Raw genomic sequence first — 12375 nt, 5'->3', positions numbered from 1 at the left:
TGGCAGTTACTCAGTAGCAATTGTAGTAAGATTTGGGCTTGCAGTCCTTACTGCTCCCTTGGGCTATGCATGGAAGCAAGATGATGCATGCTACGTGTTTTTCTACCAGAAAAATAAATAAAATAAAATACATAAACCATGCAAAGAACTTTTCACAGTCTCCAAGCCAGATTATTTAAAGCTGATGCTGTGTGTCAGAGAGGTTCTGCCTGTAAATGTACTTTGAAAAAACAGGAGAGGCTTAATACTCATAATTAAAAAACATCTATAGGGTTTTTCCTCAAACTTTCCACTGTGCTCAGGAAATCTCAGCCCCAAAGGGGGATGTCTCACAGGTTATAACCATGTGAATGGAAGGATTTATATTGAAAACAGTTTTGCCACTTTGTTCACAGATCCTTGGATTTCAAGTTTGTTAGTGTAGCCTGGTTTCTATAAGCCAAGTGCTGAACCACTGAGGAGCCAGTGATCCCCACACTGAGTTTTGGGTCTCAAACTAAGCTGTGTTTTCATTCAGTAAATACTGATCTGCATTCATCTGTGTATAATTGAAGGGCATTTAGTCCTGTAGCTGCCTTACACAGTTTTATTCACTCCTAATCTTTATTCCAATGCAATTGATAACCTTTCCCTGTGCAGGGTTTCCAGTTTAGGCATTTCATGGGACCCTGAGAATTGCCACACTAAGTCAAACATGTGACCAGAATAAGTCACTGCCTTTAATGGCAGAGGTTACCAGCTGCTTTCTGATGACATTCCTCATCTCCTGCTATCAAGACACTGCTCTTTTTGGGAGAAACTTCTAGCCCCTTGCTTAGTTCTCTGCTGTTTGATTGCAGAGAGGAGAAGGTGATGAACTGATAAAGAACTAGCACACACTTTTGGGTTAGTAGCACGTAGATAGAAAGAAAATATTTTTGTACACAGCATAGTTTTGCTGCCGTAATTACCAACAATTTACTTATGCAAGGAGAACAGATGGAAGAATCTCCAATCTGTGCCTGCCAGCAGACGCTGAGACAAAACATGGGGGAACTTCCAAACATGTGCTGGTTGTGGTTTCTCTTTGAACTAAGTTTCTTTTCTGGATTGCTCTTCTGGTGTCTCAGAGGTCATCAGTGCTCAGTGGACTATAGGGTGGGTGACATTGCTACAGAGCCAGGCACAGAAAATCCCCTAAATATCTATCTTGGTCAGTAGCCTTGGAGGACAAATTATATTCCTAATTCTTGGAATATAACGATTGGATCATACCAGGCTAATTGTTGGCTCAAATGCTGAAGCATGAGGCTTCTTTATTAAAATATTTGGGCAGTGCAATGTAGTTGTAGATGTTATTTTCCCTGGTACCTTCCTTTCCTGCCTGGGTTCTGCTTCCTGGCTGCTCCTCTCCTGTGCTTGATGGAGGCTGGCATGGCTTCCCATCAGCTCTAGAGGGTTTCAGGACCTCTGGCCCTTTACTCCATCCCTTTCTCCCTACTTTATCTTGGATATTCTTGTCCTGGCTCTCATTTAAGTGACTCACAGTGATACATAATGCTCACCCAAACACTGCTTCTGGGTACACAGTCATGAAGATCTCCAAGGGCCACTTTCCCTGACAGTATTTGTGTACACCTTTCACTGAAATTTAAGGGAGTGTCTTTTGGCCCAGGTTTTACAGAATTGGTTGCTGTGACTCAGCTAGTTCCTGATAACTTGCAGGGCTGGAACCACTTGGGTAAGGGCTGGCATCCTGAGTACAGAGACTCTCCCTTACTGGTGAGCAATTCCTCACATGAGCAATACCCTGACTCTGGATCAGCCACACTTGAACACACAATACTCACTGCTCTGTCAGTGTTCTCCTGGGAGCCACATATTGTGCCACACATTTCCTGAAAAATAGATAAGCAGCACAAAAGAATTTCTGCCAAGCCCTATAGCCTAAATGTCAAACCAGTTCTGTATTATAAGAGGAATCCCCGTACTCTGGGTTGGAAGGGACCCACAAGGATCACCAAGTCCAGCTCTTAAGTGAATGGCACAACCTTGGCATTTTTAGCACCAGGCTCTGACCAACTCAGCTAAAGTCTTGCAACGTTAAATGTTTGACTAAAATGAGTGAAGATGATGAAAAGAAATAGGAGTGTGTCCAAGTCCAAAAATTGGTGAAACTCTGATCCAAAGTGGAGTGGATATATTCAGAGCATTGCATAAAATTCCAGTTTGTAATAAGTCTCTCTGAAGAAACCAACAAACAATATTCCCTAAATGCCTAAGAAAGCCAGGGCTGGTTTGCAAAGTACCAATGAAAGTATGTAACAAATGCAGCCCAAAGAGGGGAAATAGACTGGCAGAATGAGCCTGACTTCCTTGTTAGTCTGATTCTTCTGGGCCTCGTGGAGATGAGATGCAGCTGTACTACCAGCAAGATGCCATGGTGGGATGTAGCTGAGCATGCTGGAATTTGGACAAGAATCAGCTTGAGTCTCATCCTTCTCAAGATGCGTTATCTTGTGAAAATGCAGAACTCTCCTGACTTTGGGAGCAGGCAGAAATTTACCAGATGAAAGTAACTCTTTGTATCTGCAGGTATCTCTTACAAGGCTTTCTTCCTTTTGATCCATTTTTCTTTCCAAATAGAACATGTAGGGAGCAGACTGGCGCATGCGATGCTTTCCCCTGTGCCCTTTGGAGACCAAAAGCCACATCAAGCAGGAGATTTATGAGTTGCTGGCAATAGATGCTTCATATTCTGTTATTACATTTCAGATGATGAAAGAAGAACAACCGACTTTCATGGCTGTGAAAGCAGTAGGAAAACTGCCTGTGGACAGATCGAGCACATGCATCACTGGATAGAAATTAAGGTGTTTTATAGCTTCAAGTTCAGATTTGGAAAGTTCAAGATAGCAGAAAAATATCTGAGTAAAAGATGTGAGGCAGTTAGTAAGATTTCAACTCAGATATACTCAGGAGAATAAATCCAAAGGTAACATTATGATTCATTAACTATCCCTAATTGGGCTCCTAAATTTAAGTAGACAGAATCTTCCCTGGAGGCTTTCAAAGGCACCCACCATTCACTGTTGATGATACAAGGAGCTTAGGAGCATAGCTTATTTAAGGAGGACTTCTTCCTTAGGTATCTACAGGGCATGGGTTGAGTTCCCAGATTAGGTGAATTGGATCTTCTAATAACGTTATTGCATTTCTGGGCAGGCAGAAGTCAGAGGAGTCAGAGAAAAGTGATCTGTTGCCCTGTGCAGGAGGAGGAGAGCCTGGGAGGGGTGGTGCTCCTGTTTGTCTCTTCCCCATGGAGTCTCAGTTGGATGTTAAGCGTTTCCTAAATCTCCTTCATCTCCCAAAGCCTCTGACATCACTGAGCCTTTCACCTGTGAGAGATTTCACTGGAAGCAGTGGTGAGATTGAGTTAATTTGTGTTCCACAGCCTTTGTTCCTGGACTGCAATTGCTTCCACTTTGGAAATTGCTTCTCTGATTGCAGCTGCATGAGGAAAGGATAAGCATGTCCTTTTCTGTGGAGGGCAAATAAGAGAAAGGGTTGTCTGTATTATATTTATATTCTTATTGCACAACACTTCTCTAGCAGGCTGCTGCTGGGAGATACAGTAAAAGGCAAAGCATCTGGGCTGTCTCAAGAGGAGTCTTGGCAGAGTGATCTGAAAGTTTTTATGGGTTGTGTTAGACATCCCAGCTTGTACCACTTCCCACCACTCCCAAATCACCAGCAGAACAGAGAGATTCCTGCTTTGGGCAGAGTCTGGGGGGAGGGCCCTGGTGCAGGCTGCGGGCTCGGGGAGGTGTAGGTGGCTTTGATTGTGACAGAGCTCGTTTCCCAGTCAGTCTCCTTGCTTTCTGCATGGTGCTTGGAAGTGGCCTTACTGTAATTGGCATGAGTCACTTCCTTGTTATTGGTGGTTTGGAACACCATGGAGTGGAAACACGGCTGCAGCAGGCTGAGGAACTCCTTCTTGCTCTTAGGCTTTGCATTCAGTTTCAGGATTGCAGCCCATATCCATGCTGAGTGAAAAAAACTTTTTTTCAAAATAACTGAAGGAGATGGAAGCTGAGGTTTGGACCACTTGCATTTGTTAAATCTCTCATCTGGTGTTTGGGGTGTTTTTTATGATAGTGAACACTTTTCTTGGCAGTTTGTTGATCAAATCCCAACTTTCAGACTTATGGTCTGTTGCAGAAAGTCCCTTCATGTCTCATGGTGTCTCCTGGGACAATTTACACCTCCTGTTTAAATGGTATTGTACCTTCACTCTAAATAAAATATGGGATGGTATGACATACCTTTGCAGCCAAGGTACAGAGGGGATGTCAAGGGTGCTCAGCCTTTTCCAAGGCTCATGGAGACATTTGAGAGCTGCAGGACCTGATGATCTCCTATCAGGTGATTGTACTCCTATCTGACCAAAAATCCAGGATGTCTGGTGGCGGGCAGGACTTGAAGGTAGGCTTTGGATGTCTGACACAACAGATGTGATCATGAGAAGAGGCAAAACCTCTTTCCATGTGAGGCCCTGAGCTAGATGTAGCATGGATAGCTGGAAAAGGTTTCAACTTGTTCCTTGGCCATGTCTGAGGCCCTTGGGATAAAACCAAGGGGGTAGGCTGTGCCTCAATTTATTTTTGTTAACCAAATTATCATCTTCCCACCCCTGTGTTTCCAGCTCCACAGTGGTGTTACTGTTGTCACCAGGCACAGAGCCTTCTCTTGTAAGGGATTTTTCCTTCTTGCTCTCTGACTGTTCTGTGATACTTTATGGTCTGGCACAGCCAAAATCCATTATTTTAATAGGTATTGTTGACTGACTGCTTAGTGAATTTAAGTTTTACTGCATAAAACCCACTGTTAGTTCTGCAGTTTGACAGAGCCATGTACATGTGTACTAAGGAATTGCTTTCTTATAACAACTTGGAGTCATGAATGATCCTATTTCAGGCTGAATTCTGTGAATTCTTAAGTCTCAAAAAAGAATACTTCAGAGATGCTACCTCTAAAAGCATGCAGTAGTTTATATTGGGTGTTTACTCACAGGAGTATTTTTTTATTATTATTATTTTAAAAATATGTTGAGCACCAACAGTTCCTGGCCCCAACGTGCCCAGATAAAAGGCTTGGTTGTAATTTTCCTTGGTGAGGGAGTAATGTTTTTGTTCAAACTGCACTCTGCTTCAAGCATGCTCAGGAGAGTTTGCTGAAGGTCCTGCAGATTTGCTTTAATCATGCTGAGCTTTGAGAGCAAATGCACAAGAGAATATAGAGCAGAGGACTGGAAAATGACAAGCCCCTTGTCTGTGCGTTTTAAACACTGAGCTTTCATTGATCCCCTCCAGCTGACTGATGTGTATATCCAGTGAAGATGGAGGTCAGGGGATAATTGCTTCCTGGGAGTGGAAGTCTTTAAGCCTGTTTAGGACAGAACAAGCATCAGAAAACACCAAATGATCAAATTAGCAAAAAGAGGGAATGGTTTCAGTGCAAGGCTGAGCTTGTTTCCTTTCTTTGGCACAGACTCCCTCTGTGAGATTGGACAAATAATTTTGATATTTAAACACTTTCAAAACTTTGTCCCTGAGCCAATTCCCCATCCATAAAATATGGGGACTATAGCATCAACTGTTTGGATTAGGGGAGTAATATATGTGTTTAAATTGAAACACTCAGCAACCCTGGAAAATAATTACACAGAAAGAGCAGTATTTCTCTGAAAATAATATATTGTGGCAACTGGTTGAACCCCCAGGACTGGAGTGTTTAAAACTAGAGAGATCAACATAGGAAACCCAGCAAATTATCTCATTATGGTCTTTTCATACCTGAAGAGGGCCTGCAAGAAACCTGAGGAGGAACATGGGCATGTAATGGCAGGCCAAGGAGGAATGGCTTTAAACTGAAAAAGAGTAGGTTTAGACTGGGTATCAGGAAGAAATTCTTGATTGTGAGGGTGATGAGGCACTGGCACAGGTTGCTCAGAGTTGCTGTGGCTGCCCCATCCCTGTAAGTGTCCAAGGCCAGGTTGGACGAGGCTTGGAACAACCTGGGCTTGGTGAAGGTGTCCCTGCCCAGGAGAGGGGACTTGGAATAAGATGGTCTTTAAGGTCCCTCCCAACCCAAACCAGTCTGAGTTTCTCTGCCCTTAATGAACAGTGGAGAGGTATTGACTGGCTTTTTCCATCTCTTAGCACTGCAGTTCAGAATGTTGCTGCTTGTAGACACAGTAACTTTTTCTTTTCATTAGCCCTGGCTTTTCTGGCCACACAAGAAACTGCTTGTGTGAAAATTCCAGCAGAAGGCGTCTCCACCGAGTACAAATAAGGATACTGTCAGCAGCACCAGCATGTGCCTTTTCACACTGTCCTGCTGGCTGCTCCTGCCGACTCTGATGGATCTGCTCTGCCCATGAGAGCACACTCTGGCTTTGATTTTCCTTCACCTCTGTTTCTGCAGTGTGGGGAGGCTGCCAGGCAGCAGAGGAGATGTTTTATTGTGAGATGGGTGCCATTAATTCATTGCAAATGGGTAAGGCAGCTCTTGGGTTGGGAACTGGTATAAATTATTGCTAGCATGATGTTGATTCAGACAGATGAGCAGTGGGAGCTGGGATTGCTTTTAAAGCAGACACAGAGGGGTTATGTAAAGACTTGAAAGCCCGTAATGGAAGAGGAATGAACCTGCTGATCCAAAAGAATTGCAGATTTATAACCTAGAACCAACTTCTGCAGGTACCTTCATGGAGTGTCACAAAGATGGTGACACTTTGTCTCCAGATCAAGTCCTGGCTGGCATGGAATCTATGTGGTGATGTTTGAGTTGAACCCCAGGGTGCGTGGCTGAGCAAGGCTTGCCATCTAAAAAGTTACAGCTCTGCCTGTGCTTCTCAGATGCTCAGCCCAAGTTGCTATAGAGTTTTATAATTTGGATAAATACCCACATTTCAACACTGACTACTACCCCCTGAGAGACTGAAAGTCCTTAGAGGTCCCCAGAGCGACTCATCTCCTCTCTTGCAGATGATCCAAGCTCATTTCTCATGTGCATTTTTAAGTGCAGGGTTCCTGACTATGAGATGTGTGAACACTTTTATTGAAGCTGTTTCTTCCCCTCTTGATCCATCACTCATTCTGCTGACTGAGTTGCTTTAACTTCTCTGCTCGATTGCATGGAGCAGGACAAGTGCCAACCCTTCCCTGCCAGGATTTCTGTGCTTAATATTGAGATAAGACTAAAATCCTTGGTACTTCTTTTCTGATGTTTTTAATAATAAATAACTTTCCTTGACACTTTTCTTCAACTCATGCCATGCTTTGTGTCAGATGCACTCCTCTCCGGAGAATTTAAGGAGGGCATTTCAAAGGAACCAGATGTTTAATCTTTCTTGTGGAGTTGGCTGCCACACAGGAGCTAACTGGAAATTGTGAGGTATTTTACACTTGAGAAATGCTTTCCATTTCACAGTCTTTCTAAATCAAAAGAAAGCTGTGTATCGGCTGAGCATCATATAAACTAGAAAAAGAGCAGAATTGCTGCGTGCCATCTCTCTGTGTACTCATTGCAAAGATGGGCCTTTCCTGGCAAAGTGTACTCGAGATGTTCATGGAGTCCACAGAGAAAAATGATCCCTTGAAGTGGAAAAATCCAAGTTTGTGTGCTGTAGACATCCTGTGCTGCTCTAAGTTGCTTCCAGAGTTTTAGAGGTATTTACTTGCCGATGTGAAGAAAAGCACCTCTTGGAATTTTCCAAAGTACCAAAGTGTGTGCTAGTCACAGGTGTTAAGCACGTGCCTGCTTTTGGGAATCTCACAGCCACCTCTGTTGTAAGGCACCAAATGACTACCTGATAGTGTTCTTATGTCCTCAGCCACCCCAAAGAGGTAACAGCACAGCCCTACTCCATAAGGTGCTGTGACAATAATACTCTCTATCAATGCTTCTCCTTGAATACTTCTCCATCTCTGCTCTTCCTTGGGATACTGTTGACCAGTTGCTGACTGATTTTGCAGTAGTTTGCTTTACCTGGCTCCTCCCCTGGTCCTGTAGGTAGCATTCAGGTGGTGGTGGCACAGATGCCAAGATGGAAAAGCCATATCTCAGTTCTCTGGGCGTGCTTAGGAGCACCCAGAGATGATGGTGTTTCTTTCCCCTGCTTCACTCAAATGTTTAAGTGTTGGGTAGTGTCACTTTTTCTATGAAAGATGCAGGTTCATCCAGCCTGTCTTGTGCCCTGGAGATGGTCGTGAATGCTGAGAGGTAAAAGAGATATTTATGAAGAAGAGTAAGTCTGAAACATGAAAGCTTTTTGCTTCATTTTCTTCACTGGATGCCTATCAACAGGTTTTTGGGATGTAGTTTGGGTGAAAAGTTTATAAAGGAAAATGTCCTGTGTCTTTTAAATACTTATCACGTCCTGAGTCTGAGATACAGCAATAGGACTCTTTATTTTTGGAGGGTGCTGAGCCCTATGCGCTCTGCCTCCTTTTGGATGCCTCAAATTCATCACCCAGAGCTGCAGTTCTCCCTGGTTGTGGTTTGCAGGATAATCTCTGTTCTACTCACCCCCTCTCCAGACTTTCTGATATTTCCCTGGCACAGGTATCCCCCTCATTCCTGTCTGGTTCCTATCAGGGGATGTGTTTTTTTGCTGCCTTCCAACTGTTGCCAGTTCAGGTTTCACTAGAAACCTCTGTGCCAGCTCTTTGATATTCAGAAGCTGAGGGGTTTTCTGTGTGTTTCTTGACCTAGCATGACTCTTAAATAATGCAAGACCTTCAGTGCTGATGTCCTGGCAGCCTAATACAGGAGGTCAGTCTGTAAATCTAGTTACAATTTTCTTTGCCTCAGCAAAGACAGTAAGTCAAACATAATGTAAACAAAGTGGTTGGATCACTTCACCCACCAGTAATGTGGTGGGTGATGCAGGCAAATTTAATGGATGCGATTAAATCTCCTGTTCCAGTCTGGCAGCTGATTAGCTGCAGGGGGCAGGCAGGAATTTCCTTTCTGATCCAGAGTTGCCCTCTTTCCAAGTTCTCCTTCAAGCTTCTGCCAAGCATCTCAAAGTGCTTTGCATTTTTAATTGTATTTCTTCACGCCCCTGTGAGGGTGGAGATGAGAGATAGCATGATCCCAAGTGGAGCCCTCGGGAAACTGAGGCACTAAGAGGGGGAAGCCTGCTTGAAATGAGAGAGGAAGGTGGCCTTAGACTTGGAGAAAGGGGAAATGGGCATCCTAGAAATCTTCTCTTGAAGCTCGTGTGAGTCTTCTGAACTTGTGCCTAGTGCTCAACAGTCTGTGTCTAAAGAACCCTAAAGTCTTGGTTGTCTGCTAGGCATTAATGTATAGTCACTGACAGGAAAAGTAAATCTTTCTCCTGCGGAAATTTTAATTTATTTTTGTCTTTCGTCACTCAATTCCTCTACTTTCTGAAGAGAATGACCTGTATACATATTTCTTCTCTTTGTATGGAGAAGCACTTTGCTCTGAAATAGCCTGAGGTGTTGGCTGTGGCTGAGGAAGAGAACTGGTTCAGCTCCATTCTTTGTCCTACAGGGGAAATTAGTGAATTCACTGTGTGGATTCACCTTCAGTGGGTGTACACTGAGATAGCTACACCAGCTTTGATTTCTTTACCTGGTTATACAGCTGAAGAACTGGCCAGTAAGGAGGAGAAAACACTCCTGTTATTAGGGCATGCTTTGGTCCAAAGAAGAGACCAGAGATGTCAAATATTAATGCATCATTCCACCTGCATATTGCTCATGCTGTGGCTGACAAAACAGAGAGCAGTAGGGGTTAGCTGAGTCTTCATGTTCCTTGGGATGGTGGGAATGGGCCTTTCCCATCTTACAACCTACAACTCAAGGGGAAACAGTGTATTTTGGATCTCACAGAGTGGGGAGGGTTTCTTACAGCAGGAACTTATTTTTGTGGTGGATTGTTTAAGCTTTATGATTTTACATGAACAGCGTCCTCTAGAGTTCGGTTTTGTGAATCTGAAGTGGACAAAAACTTCTGATGTTCAGTCTTGAGCCAGCAGCTTGATGGCTGAGAGAGGCAGGATTTCAGGCATAGCTATAGCTCCCATTGCTATAGGGCATCCTGTCCAGCCTGCTGTCATGGTAGGAGCAGAGAGCTCTAACTGGAGTGCTTTGAAGCCTAGAACTGAGGCCAAAGCCTGGCTTACTAACCTCTGTTTCAGTTTCTGAGATGAGTGTCTAAATAGAACATCTGAATCTGATCCTTAGCCTAGTCTCAAGGCTTAATTGTAAATAAACTGTATCTTAATTGCTTTATGGTTTCCAGCATTCTCTCATTGAATGTCTCTGTGCTGGCATTTGGAGAGCATTCATCATAGTGGAAAATCAGTGTCTGTTTGGGCTGCCCGTGGTATAATTAACTATCAGCTGAGCCTGTAGCATGACGTGACAATTCTTATTCTGACCAGCTGAAATAACTCACTCTAACAACTGTGCTCTTCTTGCTCCTCTCTTTCAGTTCCCAAGAAGCTTCTGCATGAAACTCAGGCAGGACCAACCAATCAACAAGGGCATCAGAAGTCACATTTTCCACTGCAGCCAAGAGTGTTTGACCCCAATGTTATAGAGGACGGTGTGCTCCTTTCGGATGTCTCTCCTTCCAACATAGAGCCAGCTCTCCCAGGTAGCTGTGACCATTGTCATGTTGGCCAAACCTAAGGGTGTTGTGTTAACTGTTTCTTCCCATCTCCTCTTTTCTGGATTTCTGTATTGCTCCTAAATCCCATCCATGTCACAGTCAGAAAGGGTTGTGACAGCTTCAAGGTGTGACCAGCAATGGGCTGAAGTGAAACTGTTCAAGAAACACTGGGTTTCTTGGGATAGCAGTCATGGCCATGCCTGTTCAAACTCATCACAGAAATACTTTCCAGACCTGTCTAGTGGCAAAGGAAAAATAAAAAAAAACAACAGGGAAGAGACAGTAGATCTGCCTCATGGGACAGAGAAGTTTTCAACTGAGCTTTGAAACACAATGCTATTTTCATAAAATGCAAAGTGAAAAGATATGAATGAAGTCAGATCTTAGCCATCTCTAGGGATAGGTGAGTAGGAGGAAGGGGTGGTGTATGAATAAAGGAAAAGAACAGGTGAGCACGTGTTGGATTCCTCTGTGGTTTTGTGTTGTTTCCCAATATGCAGGAGATGGTTTATGACACTACTGAAAATCCCAGTCTGTGCTCCCAGAGATTCAGCTTGAGGGTGGGTATGGGCAGAGCTTGTCTTTGTCTACACTTCTGGCAAAGTTAATCTACAGCTTGGATAGTCAATTCAAAAATAAACAAGAACTGGCAATAACAGGTTTGTCAGTTTGGAGGTCTTACTGAAAAACTGTCAAGGAAAAGAGTTTTAAGTTAGCTCCAAATAAATATTGTGATCCTGGAGATTCTTTTAAGCAAGGAAAAATATCCTGAACTCATTTCACTCATCTAAACATTTTAACTTGTACTAATGACACCTTTTGTTTAGTTTTCACATAGTTTATTCATTCACTTTCAAAATATGCACCACTTTTAAACAAAGATGTCATTTTGAAATTAAAGCCTAGAAGAATGTTTCAAAAATAACAAAATACTTGAAAATTTCTGTAATCTCCCTTCCTGTTTTATTTCTTTTGTTAAAACTATTTGCTAACGTCAGCCCTGGTATCATGAATAACCTCTCCTGTGCTTATACTGTGGTGTTGGGCAAATTTACTGCTGGCTGAAAGAATTTTGTTCAGCTTTGGTGTAAACTCACAGAGAAATCATTCAGGTAACTGGCAACAGCTAAGAAAGGGTGGTAAGGAGAAAACCAGTAGTAGTGAGCTGATTAGGCATTGAAAAGTCTCCAAAGCCAGCAGGGAGGAAAGGGAATATCTTTTAGCATGATCCTTAAAGGAATGGCAGACCAGGGAACCCCATAGTGTAGTAACACATGGCCCTTGAGAAATTGTGTGCGTTTGTTTTTTCCTTCCTGCATAAGTCCAGTCATTTTCTGCCTTCTGTGTCTGTGCTTGTACAATCCTGCCAATGATAAAACCAGTTCTGTGCAGTTCTGTGGTTTTGTGGTGCTCTTTGCTGGAGTTTAGGGTATGCAGGCCACTATTAATTTAAAAACATGTTTGATTGCATCTGTTCATTTGACAAGTTAGGAGAAAAAAAAAAAAAAAGGGATTCTTCTTATACCTCACATCTCGAGAGGAGTTATCCCTTACTCTGCCTCCTGAAGACACTGCTGTGGCACATGGTTTACAAGGGCTGCTCCACACCCAACAGAGTGGTGTCCCTCTGACATAGGAAATATGGATGAGATTATTTCCTGGTGGTGCCCTTCATTTTCCTCAATT

General features: G+C 43.3%; 1 protein-coding gene across 1 annotated transcript in view; it reads left to right on the top strand.

Annotated features, from left to right (window-relative positions):
• Positions 1–12375, top strand: part of LOC118685121 (protein eva-1 homolog C-like) — a 204692-nt gene that overhangs the window by 181521 nt on the left and 10796 nt on the right. The window contains exon 6 of the mRNA XM_036380534.2: positions 10510–10674. Coding sequence (XP_036236427.1) covers positions 10510–10674 — 165 coding nt within the window. The remainder of the gene's footprint in view (positions 1–10509; positions 10675–12375) is intronic.

This window comes from Molothrus ater, chromosome 3 (assembly GCF_012460135.2).
Source record: "Molothrus ater isolate BHLD 08-10-18 breed brown headed cowbird chromosome 3, BPBGC_Mater_1.1, whole genome shotgun sequence".
Lineage (NCBI taxonomy): Eukaryota > Metazoa > Chordata > Aves > Passeriformes > Icteridae > Molothrus > Molothrus ater.
Note: the sequence above shows the minus strand (reverse complement) of the source record. Positions and strands in the feature narration are given on the sequence as shown.